The sequence below is a fragment of the Myotis nattereri genome (assembly GCF_964212035.1).
Source record: "Myotis nattereri genome assembly, chromosome: 17".
NCBI classification, from domain to species: domain Eukaryota; kingdom Metazoa; phylum Chordata; class Mammalia; order Chiroptera; family Vespertilionidae; genus Myotis; species Myotis nattereri.
The window spans coordinates 28,954,414-28,970,015 of NC_138092.1; the positions used below are offsets into that span (position 1 = coordinate 28,954,414).

General features: G+C 46.0%; 1 protein-coding gene and 1 pseudogene across 2 annotated transcripts; both read right to left on the minus strand.

Moving 5' to 3' along the window:
* Positions 1-1,721: 1,721 nt before the first annotated feature.
* On the minus strand, positions 1,722-3,073 carry RPS20 (ribosomal protein S20). Its single transcript, XM_081111588.1, has 4 exons — positions 2,910-3,073; positions 2,580-2,679; positions 2,228-2,301; positions 1,722-1,941 (listed from the first exon to the last, which is right to left on the minus strand). Exons 1-4 carry the CDS (start codon positions 2,910-2,912, stop codon positions 1,759-1,761), a joined length of 360 nt encoding a protein of 119 aa, XP_080967714.1. The 5' UTR covers positions 2,913-3,073; the 3' UTR covers positions 1,722-1,758.
* A 4,015-nt stretch (positions 3,074-7,088) lies between these two features.
* Positions 7,089-13,830, minus strand: LOC308533219 (small ribosomal subunit protein uS2-like; annotated as a pseudogene). Its single transcript has 4 exons — positions 13,682-13,830; positions 10,595-10,796; positions 9,682-10,406; positions 7,089-7,127 (listed from the first exon to the last, which is right to left on the minus strand). The product of its transcript is annotated as a small ribosomal subunit protein uS2-like (transcript).
* Between the last annotated feature and the right edge of the window lie 1,772 nt (positions 13,831-15,602).

Here is a 15,602-nt window from a genome sequence, read left to right on the forward strand (position 1 = left end):
AGTTTCAATTGACCTATCAGCAAGCTCACCGACTTTCCTCTGCTGTCTAGTCCACTGACGAGCCCATCAAAGACATTGTTACTGTGATGTTGACTTCTAGCAGTTTTGATTCCTTTTTAGTTTCCATTATCCATGTTCATGTTACCTCTTTCCATGAGCCTTTCCCATATGCATGTTATTTCTAATTACCTTTCCCATAATTTCATTATCAGTGTCATATATGTTCTGATGGCTGCTTTATTTCTGTCAGTGTTCTTGCCTTCTGGCATACTTTGAAATGTTTAAAACTTGAAATCTGGATGTCTTACCCGGTAATAAAACTGAGGTAAATGGGTCATTTATGTGTTTACTGTTTGTTGCAACTATAAGCACGAATAGGCTTCAAATTCCTCTAGTGGGGTTTCTTCCTCCTCTCCTGATTTTGGGACTTCTCTTGAATTACTGTCTTGCAGCTCTCAGCTCTAATCCATTATTGCTAGTTACTACTTTTTATGAAGTGCTAGGTCATGGGCAAGGGCATTTTCTAATCAAGTCTCAGTACTTTAGTTGTCCCATCTCAGGGGTGTGGGTGAGAAGCATTATCTGACCCCTCTCCCCAGTATAGCTTTCCGTTTTTCACACCCAGCCCCTCTCCTAGCTTCAGCATCCTCCAAAATCCCTGCCGACTATAAATTTTAGTTTTCCTTGAGACTGAAAGGCTGAAGGATAAATTAGGGCTGGGTTCTCTTCCTCGGATGGGATGTTTCAGAACTGACTCTTCAGTCCCTTCCCTTGGAGGTCAGGCCTTTGTTAGGGAGAAGGGGCTCAGTGTTTCCCTATGGCCCTTTACCCCAGACAATTCATTCACTCAGGGAGCTTTTTGGAACCCTTCTGGGAACCTACCTGGGGGGTCCCCTGAGGAAAAATCTGTTAAGTATGGGCCCTTCACCATGATTATAGTTTTCACTTTCATGCTAGTCTGCAAGCAGCCTCCAACAGTCAAAACTGTTTCAGTCGCCAACAAGATTGACAGCAGCTTCTGCTCCAGGCATCCTACGGTTGTGACCATTCTCTAGATTTGGGGATGGTGGCTTGCTCTGTGACCTGTTCTCTGATCGGAAAAAGAAGTTTTGACATCTGCAGTATGAATCACCATTGGCTCTTAACGCTTCATCTAGGAAATTGTTACAATCCTAACTAGCTGGCAGTTAGGACTTAAAGCAGGAAGCAATCTAACTGTGGGGTGTCTATTATTGAGCATCTAAGCTAGGGCATTCTTTATTTTAAAGAGAGAAACGTCCATATGAAATGCCCATCAGCCCACCCGCCCCCAACATGTGCCCTGACCAGGAATCCAACCGCCTTTTGGTGTACAGGGCAATGCTCCACCTAACTGCGCCACATCGGCCAGAACTAATCTAGGGCATTTTTGAAGAGTAAAAGGGAGACTTCATTAGAACTCCTTACCAAAAGAAATAATGTGTTGTCTCTGCTGTAGTCATTTTAAAATAAAAACCCTACACTTTTACAAAGCTGTTCACGCCCACGTTCTCAGATCTCTAGCCAGAATTAGAGTAAGTCCTCCTGTAACTATGGACGTCATTTCTGCTAATCCTCTTACAGTCATGTAAGGAAGCTCACATCACATCCACTGTGCACTTCAGAATCATGCCAGAAACCTTTTATACTACAAACCGATCCCCCTGAGATCTGCCACCACCACGAATAAAAGTCAGCAAAGCTTACACAACGAATAGCCAATTTATTACAAAGCCCGATCTACGCATCTGCAATGGTGACCTCGACCTCCACCCCCGGCTCAATGCTGATGGACGTGATCTGCTTGACAATCTCGGAGGGGCTGTGCAGGTCGATGAGCCGCTTGTGGATCCGCATCTGGAACCGGTCCCAGGTCTTGGACCCCTCCCCGCAGGGCGTCTTCCTTGTGGTGATTCTCAGCGTCTGCAGGGAAGGAGGGAAGGAAGCCAGGCGTTTACGGCTTTGTGCTCACGGCCGGGGCACCTGGACGCTACGCTGAAGGGCTCCTCCCCCTTAGGCTCCCTCCTCCCCACACAGCAGGTTCCAGAGGCTGTCAGTTCACAGCGAGCCCCTTCCCCACAGCACCCCCCGCCCCCAGCAACAGCGGCCAGGAGGCCCCCACCCCCACCTGCAGAGGAAGCTCCGGGCTGCCATCCCCGGCCCCCCACAGCCCCCCTCGTCAGCACGCGCAGCGATGCACTTCACGCACCTTGGTCGGCATCCGCACGGGCCCCTTCACCTTGAGGTTCTTCTCCTTGGCGCCTCTGATCAAGTCCGCACACACTACGGAGAAAGCACGCCCTTGAGTTCATTCGAAACGGCCAGGCCGCCCCCGGGACACGCTGCCCGCCGCCGGCTCAGAATAGCGTACGGAACTATCACCGCCACTCAGCGAGCAACCGTCTCCTCATCGCCAACCGCGGGGCGCGACACGGTGAAAATAAAGTCTCCATAACCTTTGTCTCCTCAAAGGCAAGCGACCCGGCCGCCTTCCTTCCGGGTCCATCTTGCCCAGAACGAGTGACCCTCCCGGCCCCATGCCTCCCCCCGAAGCGACCGACCCTTCTCCAGGGACTTGACGTTGCGGCTGGTCAGCGTGATTCGGATGCGGTGAATCGCCACCTCCGGCTCCACGGGCGTCTTCCCGGTGTCTTTAAACGCCTATGGCCCGGGGAATAACAGCGGAGGAATTCTGTCAGGTCTGCCGCGTCTGGGGACGGGCGTCAGCGCAAGCCTCCCGGGCTCCTCCGCCATCGCCGGGAGCCCCGGGACTAGTGAGTCTCGTCTACTCACCGCCTCCCCCCAGCCCGGCATCCGTCCCCAGGAGCGAGCGAGGCGCGGGCCCGCGTCCCGCGACCGCCACCACCGCGCGGCGCCGCCCTCCGCCTCACCATGGCTGCGGCGCGGCTTCCTGACCGACTTGTTCCTCGGCGAGAGCGAACAGCGGTGAGTCAGGAGCGGGCGGGCGGGACGGAGCTGCGCTCCCGCAACCACGTCTTCCTCAAAGAGAAAGGCGTGCAGCGCGCGCGGCGCTTATATAGCTGCGCTCGCGTCTGCTTCCGGGTCCCGCACGTCTCTCCGCGCTGCCCCGGAAGAGGAATGGCCCCGTTGGCGCTGGTGGCTCTAGAGGTGGCTGCGCCAGTCGGAGCTGGAGCGCCGCAGGGGTTGGCGGGAAAAGCGCGGGTTCGGGCGCCCCCTGTCGGCCTGGCGGAGTCAAAGTCCCTGAAGATGGCCCTCCCCCGCCCCCCCCCCCCCCCCCCCCCGCATCCCCCCGCCCCGCGCCAGCGCCAGCTCAGTACCAGGACAGGGAAAATGCGACCTGCCCTAAAACCCGAGAAACTTCTTTCTGGGGAACTTACCTCCGGCGAAATGACTCCTGTGGTTTTTACAGGTCAAAACTTGCTTCCCATGCAAACCGAGTCACTCGTTCTCTAAGTGGGTAAGTTTTCTGAGTTTAACTCACATGGGGATTAGGAAAAATGCTTCCCATAACCGAGGCATGATATTTTTTAAAATTAATAGGTAGTTATTTTTCATAGCCTGAAATATCCTGAGGCCTCCCAGGCCTCTATAAGCATCTACATCTTTTTCTAGAAACCACTGTATCTTCGGTTCTCCCCTTCCAGGAAAATTAGGGCGAAAATGTGTGGCTGCCTGGATTTTCCTGGAGCAGGTTGTACATCTGGAGGCTCAGACTATCTACCTGATTCTAAGACATGTTATCTCCGCTCTCTTCCCATAAAGTAATGTTGGCTAGGACCCTTCAACATCTCCCTAATACTGAGTATCTATAATAATCCTATATAATAAAAGGCTAATATGCAAATCGACTGAACAATGGAACGACCAGTCGCTATGAGATACACTGACCACCAGGGGGCACACTCTCAATGCTGGAGCTGCCCCCTGGTGGTCAGTGGGTTCCCACAGGGGGAGTGCTGCTCAGCCAGAAGCCCTGAGCCGGGCTCACGGTTGGCGAGCGCAGGGACAGTGGCAGGAGCCTGTCCCACCGCCACAGCACTCGGACATCCCCAGAGGGCTCCCGAATGTGAGAGGGCACAGGCTGGGCTGAGGGCCGGCCTCTAGTAAAAGCATAATATGCTAATGAGACCAGACGTCCTTCCTGACAAAGCTGGGCCTGTGAGGGAAGCCTGGGTCCCGGGTGCCAAAGGGAAGCCAGTGCCGGCAGCCGGGGGAAAGAAGGCCTACTCTTGCACGAATTTCGTGCATCAGGCCTCTAGTCTATTCATAATCACGTATGGGACAAAGTACAGTGGAAATGCCAAGAGTAGTCAACTGACCTAGGCGGCCAGGAGTGTAGTGGGGACATATATACAGTAAACCCTCGATTTTGCGGACTTTGATTTAACAGACAAAATTTCCTATCCCTATGTCCTGTGAAAATTAACACCCTGTTAATTTTAAAATGCTTTAAACCAAGATTTGCTTATAATTAAATTAACAGGTTATTTTTTTGTTATTAATTCGCTGTTATTTCTAACACATTTTAGCGACAAGGCCATGTGTTGGAAAAACCATTGTAGTAATTTCGCCGACATAAATATTACCTTTCTACAACTGTAGTCTACATACTTATATCCAAGAGTCACGGCTAATAAACAATGTGCAGCGAACCGTTAGCACGTGATCACTCGGTATTGGTTCTGTTGTGGACTTTCTGCAGCAGTTTTAACGTTGGCCTGTTCGATGTCGCCACTTGCTGCGCTAAGCCACATGCCAGTTTGTGCATTTGTTTACTTGTGGTGACTGGTGAAGTCACGCATTGACTACACCTGTTCAGCATAAATTTAAAATTACAGTAATGCATATAGAAAACCTTTGTGTGAAATTAAACTTTTCGTACACAATTCTAATTACACAGATGCGCCTACGTAAGTAAAAACAGGTAAACTAACTAACTTGTCCATTTTTAAACATACCCATTCGGAAAACCTACTTTATTACATAATGGACTTTTGCTTTTAACGGACACCTCCTCGCCTGGAATTAGTCCGTTATATCAAGGTGCTACTGTCCCTAAATATGAAGGGCTGTTTAAATAGAATGAAGTACAGGGCAGAAGGAAGAGTAAATAATCTCATTATTTTACATGTGAACCACTGAGTGCAGAAGAGTCATTTGCTCAGACAAGGAATTGGTGAATGACAGCTCTGACCCCTCCAGTTAGGACTCTTTCTCGAACCTTTCTCTTCTGTTCCTCGGAAGGAAATTATATTTAAAATGCTTATAAAATAATATTATTGATTTACTTATTGGATGATAACCGGCTTTCTTTGGCTTACAACGAATATATATATATTAGATTTTGCTGACATTTGACAATTCATTTACGTGTGAAAATGTGGATATTGTCCAGTGGAGTTATTCTAAAATGTCATCCCCTGGCTGTACATATTAGTAGAATTTCCAGCCGAAAAACAAAAATCTGCATTCTTGCTGTATTGGCTGTAACCAAAATGAGACTTCATAATGTAGGGCTTTAACTTAGCAGTGCATGGTTATCAGCAAACAAAAGTGCAATTGCCTAAGCTTCTGGGGATGTGATCAACCACCATTTCACTGGTACTGAAGGTGAATGCGCATTTTCTTTTATTTCTTTTTTTTAAATTTTGTTTTATTGCTTAAAGTAATACAAAGAGTATTACATATGTCTCCTTCCTCCCCCTTGACATTCCTCCCCCACCTCCCCTACCCCCCAGTGTCTTGTGTCCATTGGTTATGCTTATATGCATGCATACAAGCCCTTCGGTTGAATGCGCATTTTCACAGCTTACAGCAGCATTCCCATTTTACCAATGCTCAGAGGACAAGCAGAAATTCAATGATGGAGTGTTTGAGAAGGCCATTGGTGATTTGTTCCAATAAAAAATATCTGCATCTATTCTTAGGCTTGCATTCCCCTTCAAGCACTTGAGGAAATGGAGAACAAATTAACTTCCCTGACCGTAGAAAAAGAATTTCAGTATAGACAAAGGCAAAATGTGGCCAGGAATGCATGGGAAAAATTGTTGATGTGACTGGAACTAAGGAAACAGCTGGTTAAGATAATATGAGACAAATGTAATGAAAACCTCACTATTTTTAAGTTGATAAGCAGTTTCAAATATTTTGTTGTGTTTTTCTCTTGAAAGTTAGCAGCTGCCATAGTCCCCAAGTCTTAATTTAATACGTAATATTTTAATATTAGTTGTAAGATGTTCATTAAAGAAAAAGTAGAATTTAAAAGGATGCACAAAAGAAGAAAATGCCACCAGTCAGAAATAAACCACTGTTTATACCTTCAAGTGTGTATGTATCTCGTTATATTCTATACAGGATTTGGTAAGTTGCTTTATTCACAGAATATTTAGTTACAATAAGTATACTTCTGCAACATCCCCTTTAATGACTGAACTATATGAATGGTTCATCATAACTTATTGAACTAGTCCCCTATCTTTAGACATTTAGGATGTTTTTCTATTTTTCACTCTTGTGAACAGTACCAGGGGATACATGCTTCTATCTATGACCAAGGTTTCTCAGTCTCAGAACAATTGACATTTGGGGCTAGATAATTCTTCGTTGTGGGGGATTATCCACTGCATTGTAGAATGTTTAGTGACATTTCTGGCCTTCACCCACCAGATGCCTGTAGCAACCTTTCCCCTCCAGTTGTGACAATAACAAGTCTCCAACATTCACTCCCCCCGTAGCCCCCCACCATGAACCGCTGCTGTAGATGAATCTTTTAGCTCATTTTAAATGTCTTGGATCAATTGCTACATATACTTATGCGTTGATAGCTTAATCAGAGAATAAGCATATTTTAAATACTTTGGAATTGGGTAAATTGCCCTCAGGGAAGGTTATACCAAATAGATACTTCTTCTAGCAGTATGATGGAGATTTTGTTTCTTTGTAAAATTTAAAAATATTCCTAAGACCATTACAAACTTTGTTTTGAATATCTCTAGCCATAACCTTCCATGACCAGTTGTCACAGTCCTTTACAAGTTACTTGTAAAGACTTTTACTGCAGTGATTTGTGTCTTCCCGCGTTCAGCCACCTACTGGTCTTTTGCTGCAATGACAGTGTCGTCATACTGCTTCCAAAAGGAAACGTACAGCATGAAAAACTAATTCAGGGTACACGTGTGTATTTATGGATAACAGTATGACAGCAAAATGTCAAATGAATGTGCACGATTCTGTTTAGACACTGTTTGCTGAAATTTTGGTCTAAATAAATTTATGTTAAAACGTTGAAGTCTGAAATTGAAGAAAAACCAGAGAGTTTTAGCAAAGAATGCTATGTGCCTTCTCTTGTGAGATGATTGGAACCTATGGCTTTAACCGCACAGTAGTTCTGCTGTGTGGCTTTTATGTGCTGGACAGCCTCACCTACGGCCCCAGTGACCCCCACCACCTGCTATGCACACCACCTGGAATGCTCTCCTTTTGAGTGTAGAACCTGTGACTTGCTTCTAAACACTAGAATTAGGCAAAAGTGCCAGGACGTCACTTCCCTGAATAGGTTACAGAGGATTCTGACTTCTGTCTTGCTAACAGACTCTCGCCCTAACTAGCTTTTAATGAAGCGAGCAACCACATTAGGAGTCGCTGTATGGAGAGGCTCATATGACAAGGAAATGAGGGCAGCCCGTGACTGACAACCAGCAAGGAACTGAGGCTCTTGGTTCAACAGCCCCAAAAGAATTGAAATTCTGCCTGGCTGGTGTGGCTCAGTGGTTGAGCATCAATCTATGAACCAGGGCACATACCTAGGTGTGCCCTACCAGGTGTGCCCTATCAATCTGTGAACCAGGGCACAGACCCCTGGTGAGGGAAGCAACCGATGAATATCTCTCTCACATTGATGTTTTTCTCTCTCCCTTCCTCCCTCTCTAAAATCAATAAAAATAAATAAACTCTTTGTTTAAAATTGCCTCATTTTGTCATGGATTATTTTGCTTGTTAAATGCTGTGCCCTGGTTGGTTTTGTGCAGTGGATAGAGAGAGGGTCAGCCAGTGGACTGAAGGGTCCCAGGTTCGATTCCTGTCAGGGGCATGTGCTCAGGTTGCAGGCTCGGTCCCCAGTAGGGGGCGTGCAGGAGGCAGCCGATCAATCATTTCCTTTTATCATTGATGTTTCTATCTCTCCCTCTCCCTTCCTCTCTGAAATCAATAAAAATATATTTTTTAAAAAGTTGTGCTTAAAATCCACAAATTAAAAAAAAAGCTGCATTACAATATTGTTTTTCTGCTTACTGAGGTTTTTTGCACCATAGTAAATGTTACACCGAGGTGAATACCTCCCAAGGCCTCAGCCTGGCCCTGCCTCTGATGGGCACATGTTAGAAGAAGCAGCTGTGGTGCGGCACAGGGGACACCGGAAAGGAGTTGGGAGGACATCCGCAAGTGCAAACGCTCCCACTTACTAGGCAGCCATCTCTCAGGAGTCATGTCATCTACATGAGCCTTATTTCACACATTTGTAAAAGGAGGGTGTTGAACTAGATGATCTTCCAACTATGAAAATCGATTGTGTGGAACCAAACAGATTCAAGGCTATCTCCTCACCGTTAACATATTGCCAGGGGTGCAAGATGCCTTCTGCCTTCTCTATCCCTCCTTCCTGCTCCCAACACAAGGGGGGTCAGATTTAGAGTCACTGGGGAGGGGGGGGATCGGCTTAAAATAGCAGAGAAAGGTCTCTTCTCCCCATTTCAAGTCCTTTGCTCTATGGTGACTGTCCATGGGATTTGGCCAGGTATGTACAGTCTCAGTTCTTCCACTCAAACGTGACCCAATTGAGATTATACATGTTATGAGCTTACTCCAGCAGAAGTCTAACCCATGATAGTGGAAAGCTTTGTATTGGATCCTCTTAGAGCTTTAAACAGTATTGGGCACAGATTTAATAACCTGAAGTTACGAGATAGTCATAGGCCCTTTCCTAGATTTTTATTAAGGGATGGGAAAAGGTGATTTGACACAATGCAGTTGAAATCAGTTACTGGGGGGGTGGGGGGGGGGAATGAAAACTTTTCCATATCTGTACCCTCCTGGATTGGGACTCATCAAGAAACTGATTGCTTAGAAAGACCTTCCACATTCTGAGATTATTTTTTTTAAGTTATCCCTGGTTTCTTGAAGTAATTTTATGATTTCATTATGGAATGGATTTAGAATTATATCAAACGCCTTTTCATTAACTCAGCAGGTGTTTATATGATTTTTTCGATCTATTAATAGGTGGAGCCTTTTTTTTAAAGGGATATGTATTTTTAAAAAATATATGTTTTTATTGATTTCAGAGAGGAAGGGAGAGAGAGATAGAAACATCAATGATGAGAGAGAATCATAGATCATCTGCCTCCTGCACACCCCACACTGGGAATTGAGTCTGCAACTCGGGCATGTGCCCTGACCAGGAGTCAAACCATGACCTCCTGGTTCATAGGTTGACACTTAACCCCTGAGCCATGCCGGCCGGGCAAGGCACCCTATTTCTAATATGCAGTTCTTCAAGTACTCATGAGGTAACATTTTCCTATTTTTCTTATTTGTTTCCTATATGCATTTTCTTTCTTTCCTTTTCTTAGCAACTTTCTTTTCCGTCAACCTTATTTCCATTCTGTTAAGATTTTGTGGAAGAACAGCTTCAGATCTCTCAGTGATGGTTCCTACCCCTGAGTGGCCTGAGCAGTGGGGGCTGCAGACCAGTCTTCGGTAGGAAACTGCTGAATAGGCACACACATGCCCGCCTCCAGGCCCGTCTGCGACCTCAGTTGAGCAGCAGTGAACTTGGGCGCTGGAGCAGTCCATCCACCCTGAGACTCCTCCTTGGTCACAGCCTTTGCAGCGGTGCCTGCTCTTCCTTTTCAGCCTCTTCAGGATCTCTCCAGAAGCAGTGATCAGGCATGACTTCCCATGGGTGTTCATGGGAGAGGGCGCCATGCGTGTTCAGTGCTTCCCAGGCCAGCATCTACCACACCAGACCCACTGAGTGAGCCTCCTTGTTGTTGCAGGGATGGCAATGCCCACATAACACAGAGGAGAGTCTGTGTTACACAAAGCAACGGTAGGCAGGTTAACATAAGACGCCTCTGTGAGCCGCTGGGGGTCAGCCCTGGGATCATAACCACCAGAAGTCTTGGCTCCAGGAAGGCTGCCTGGATCTGGTTGGTGAAGGGTCTAGGGGTGAAGCAGCAGCAACAGGAGGGCTCCAGAGGCAGCAGCAAACTTCAGCACAGCTCGCTGGCCATATTCCTGGGTGATATGACTGACATCAGAACAGCTCCCTGGCCATATTCCTGGGTGATATGCCTGACGTTAGCGGGGTTTTCAGTGGCAACAATGGCACGAGCTGCCAGCAGAAGCTTCTCTCAGGTTCTCTTCAGATTTTTTAAAAAATATATATTTATTGATTTCAGAGAGGAAGGGAGAGGGAGAGAGATAGAAACATCGATGATGAGAGAGTATCATGGATCGGCTGCCTCCTGCACGCCCCACTCTGGGGATCCAGCCCGCAACCTGTGCATGTGCCCTTGACTGGAATTGAACCCGGGACCTTCCAGTCCCCAGTCCAATGCTCTATCCACTGAGCCAAACCAGCTAGGGCCCTCTTCAGATTTGTGATGTAGATGCCATCACTGTTCCTCTTGTAGATGTACTGTTGCATCTGGAAGTCAAGGCTGGTGCCACCTAAGTGGGTTCCTGCTGCCAGGAACTTGAGGACATCCCCTGCCTTCATTTGCAGAACATCAAGGGGCCTGGATGTTGTGAGAGTTTCCCTTTACGTTACGTGGGAACTGAGAACATCACCATACGGGCCCCTCCCTGGGTAGCGAGGAACGGGTATATGCATTTTCTTTATCATGAATTGACTTTTTAAGATTTTTACCCATTTCTTGCCTTGGTCGGATGGCTTGGTTGGAGCGTTGCCCTATACACCAAAAGGTTGCAGGTTTAATTCCCAGGCAGGGCACATACCTGGGTTGCAGTTTTGATCCCTGGTCTGGTACATATGGGAGGCAACCGATTGATATTTCTCTCTCACATCAATGTCTCTCTCTCTCTCTCTCTCTCTCTCTCTCTCTCTCTCTCTCTCTCTCTCTCATTATTAAAACAACAATATACCCTGACCAGTTTGGCTCAGTGGCTAGAGCGTCGGCCTGTGGACTGAAGAGTCCCAGGTTCGATTCCAGTCAAGGGCATGTACCTTGGTTGCGGGGCACATCCCCAGTAGGGAGTGTGCAGGAGGCAGCTGATGGATATTTCTCTCTCATGGATGTTTCTAACTCTCTATCCTTCTCCCTTCCTCTCTGTAAAAAATCAATAAAATATATTTTAAAAAATAAATAAATAAAACAACAATATATCCTCAGATAAGGATTAAGAAAAAAAAGAATTTTCTTCATTTTTCTATTAGGGTATGATGATGTTTCATTTTTATTTGTGTGTGTTCTTTATAGAAAAAAATTAACCTATTGTCAGTCACATTTTGAACAAAGTTTTCTCAGCCACTTATCTTCATTTATATTTTTATATCCAGAAGCTATACTTTTTATGTAATAAAATATGGCAACCTCCTTTATAGTTTTTTCACTGTTTTTATAAAAGCATAGGAACTCCTTCCTCCTTCTAGTTTGTATTAACTACTCAAATCCATTTCTTCCAGTTTTACAGACGCTCTTTAATCCATCTGGAAATGATTTGGGTATGTGGTATGTAAGTTATTTATTTTAAAAAACATATAGTTTTAGTAGAACTGTTGGTGGTAGGCTAAAAGTTCCTTGAAAACAGGAAGCATGACATATTCACTCTGTTTTCTTGACTTTCCCAGACAGAAGAATCACTGAACACAGCCTCTCTCTCCTCGGGGGATAGCACCCCAAGCCGCAGTCAGGAAGAGTGGGTCCCCCCCCCTCCCCTCTGTTTGGAGACACTAACTGCCCGTCCCCTTGCTAGTATCATGGCATCTCCCCACGGGCGCTTCTGCCCCTGTTGTCTGTTAAGGACATCTTACACATTTGCAGAATCAGGGAAAAGGCGACCCAAGATGTGAGCCCCCTTGTGCCTCTTTTATTTCAGTTGTTGTGATTTCAGTTGTTCATATAACCCTCCACCCTCCCCAATGGTAATTTTTCCTGGAAGGCACCTCGAAAGATCTCCTTCAGTCCCAAGGGCGGCCTAGGCTACTTTCTCTTTGCCCTTACATTCTCTTCAGGATAAATTTCTTTTCCATTGCAACAGCTTCTCAGCGAAGGAGAAGCCATTATTTCCTGGTTGCCTTTTTATCTTTTTGATTAGGAGAGGTGGAGGGTTGGTGGGTGATGGCCAACTATTAGCGATCTTTAGTGATCCTTTCCATGAAGTCTTTGAGACTTGGTTTAAATAAGATCCTGAACAGACACTCCCACTGTCCTCACTGGTGCCTGAAGTTGTGAGTTCCTACTCCAGGTCCACTTCTGGGACTCTCATTAAATAATTAAAAAACAAAACAAAATACCCAATATTTTGCTTTTAATTTTTTAAAATTTACCTTTATTGTTGAAAGTATTACAGATATCCCCCTTTTTACCCCCATTGTTGCCCTCTACCCCGCTCCTGCCCCCTTCCCAGGCCTTCACTCCACTATTGTCTGTGTCCATGGGTTATGCATACTAGTATATGCATATAAGTTCTTTAATTAATCTCTCCCCACCCTTCCCTCTGAGATTCATCAGTCTGTTGCATTCTTCCATGTTTCTGGATCTATTTTTATTCATCAGTTTATTTTGTTCATTAGATTCCACATATAAGTGAGGTTGTGATATTTGTTTTTCTCTGACTGGCTTATTTCACTTAGCATAATACTCTTCAGGTTCCTCCATGTTGTCTCAAAGGGTAATAGATGCTTCTTTTTTATAGCTGCATAGTATTCCATTGCGTACAGAATGAAATACAGGGTTTATTTGTGGGAGGGGAGGGGCAGCCAGGGTCTAACACTGTTCTCAAAGGGTTCTCAAATTAGGCACACTTGGGAATTTGAGTGAAGTATCAGAAGGCTGGCCTGGGCAGGGACTGGGTTTGTAGGCAGCCTGGATGAGGGTTCTAGCACTCAGTCCTCACACCAGAAACCTAAGGCACAACTGTAAAAAGTCCAACTCTTGGATGGAATGTAAAGAGCTGAAATGACCAAAAGAGGCGGGTCCAGGTCAGTGGTTTTTAACTGGGAAGCAGCACGACCACTACAGGCAGATCAGGAAACGGGGGGAGGGAGGGCTGGGTTCTGCAGAGACTATTGCCAATTAGCAGGCAGGGCCAGGGATGCTGAATGTCCAGTAAGACTGTCCTGCCTCAAATATCATGGCACCTCTGGTAATCTATCTGTGACCAAGCAAGGCTGGGATGGGCACTTTCCCCCTCTGCTGCCCCTCTAGTTGGTACTGATGTCTTGCCAAGAAGTGTAAGTAACAGCTGTCCAGACCCCAGAAACTAGAAGAGTCTGAGGAGAGACCTGAAACACAGCTGCTGGCTTGAATCCCTTTTCGCTGAAGCAGCTAGTTTATGTGAGGATGTCACTCTTGATATCATGGTGGAACTGGGTCTGTAAGTCACTCAGCTTCTTCAATCCAGAGGGGGCCGAGAGGACAATGGTTTCAGAGCGCAGCACTCCACCTGGTAGTAAATCCTCTCCGGCTTGTCTTTGGGGTTGTAGGGAGCCTGTGACTCGTCCTCGTCCAGCTCCGAGTGCTCGCTCTTTGGCCATTCCTCTGGCTTGGGGTACACTGTGTGCCCCTGCAGTCGGGTTCCACTGAGCATGCCCCTTGCCAAAGCCCTTTTGTGGCATAGGCACAAAGCCTCGAAGTCTGGCTCCTGGCCCTCTCACAGCTTGGCAGTGAGGATGTGTCCTATGCCACATAGTCATGGAGGTCACTATCTCGGTTCTGGGAGGTCACTGGAGTGGCCCTGGGGCTGTTGGAGGTGAAGTCTCAAGAGGTGACGCGAGGAGTGTGATCTTCATTGCACCACACGTGGAGAATGAACTTCACTGAGCATTCAGGGCAGAGCTCGTCATGCGTGCAGTCCCAGGAGTACTGCAGCCTGTCCGTAGTGTCCGCACTAGTGAGGGGGACTGATCCAAGCCTGTGGATGATGAACGCGTCATGAAGCAACTTGTCATCAGTGGCTATTACGGGCACCTCAGTGATGAAGACCTTCTGAATAGAACTGACCGCCTCTAGGCCCTCATTCTTAATGATGAACTGGACACTCTCCTCAGTGAGCTCTGTGAGACCCATGGTGGGCTGGTTGGCACATGGCATTGCACCCAAAAACCCGTCTCTCTTTAAAATTGAATTTTTATGGGCGAAGGAGGAATCGATAAAATAGGGAGAGTGGGGAGAATACAAATAAAGTAAATCTAAAAGTAGCCCTCAGTTCTAATAAAAGCCAATACTGGATAGTGGACCTGTTAAAAAAAAAAGAGAGAGAGAGAGAGAGAAATAGCCCTAGACGGTTTGGTTCAGTGGATAGAGCTTCACCTTGCAGACTAAAGGGTCCCGGGTTCAATTCCAGTGAAGGGCACATGCCTGGGTTGTGGGCTCCATCCCCAGTAGGGGGCATGCAGGAAACAGCTTATCAACGAGTCTCACTGATATTTCTATCTCTCTTTCCCTCTCCCTTCCTCTCTGAAATCAATAAAATTACATTTTTTAAAAAATAGAAAAATAAACCATTGAATGTCTCTCCATCATCTTCCTCTCCTCACACCCTACTGGAGATACTGATGAGTAACAGAATGGCCAAAACATGGACAGCAAAAAAGCCAGAAGAGAAGATCCTGAAACAATTGTATACTCAACCCTGAATTCAATGGACTCTATCACAGAAACAGAATTGTCCTAGTGATGGGTTATTCTAGCTGAAATTACAACAACAGGACACTCTGAAATGATTATGGAAAGATACACTCCATAATTACACTCCAGTAGACAATGATAATTGTACGATTTCCCCATAATAGACCAGCATGACCCTCATCACAACATTCATTGGGAGGGAAAACAGGTTGTTTTTCTGACTTAAAAAAAAAACACAAAACTTATTCTTCAGATTGTGGCAGAATCTAAATTTCTTAAGGACTTAAAGATTACTTAATGTTTGACAAATGTTTGGTCAGACTAACTGTACAATGTGTTCTAATATGATTCACCATTCCTTAAAGGGGGAAAATCTACTTCCAGTTCTGAAGTCAGGGAATTCTGTAACTTGATTCCTCTGTAAGGGGACTTGCTTCTGGCATTCGCTGCTATTATTCTGTCAAATTTTGTTCTCCTTTCCCTTTAAATTTTTTCTGGCTGCACTCTATTATTCCACAGACCTTTAGGTTCCCCCTCTTTGTAATTCGATGCCCTATTCAGCAGTGTTCAGGAAGCTGTCTTGCTTTAGCTTAGTCCTTCTCGGCTGCTTCTGCTTTCCTTAGCTGAATGGGTAGCTTGTTTCCTCTTTTAGGCTTTTTCTCTTTTGAGGGAGCCTGTACTGTTTTATTACTCTGTTTTAAAGAAAGCATGGATTTCACATAGGGAGTTGGC

Excerpts from the sequence above, each read along its gene's own strand:
- RPS20 (XM_081111588.1), bottom strand. Across the intron at positions 2,302-2,579 it reads CGTCAAGTCCCTGGAGAAGG|TGTGTGCGGACTTGATCAGA; the intron begins GTCGGTCGCTTC and ends CTTTCTCCGTAG. Across the intron at positions 1,942-2,227 it reads CCGTGCGGATGCCGACCAAG|ACGCTGAGAATCACCACAAG; the intron begins GTGCGTGAAGTG and ends CCTTCCCTGCAG.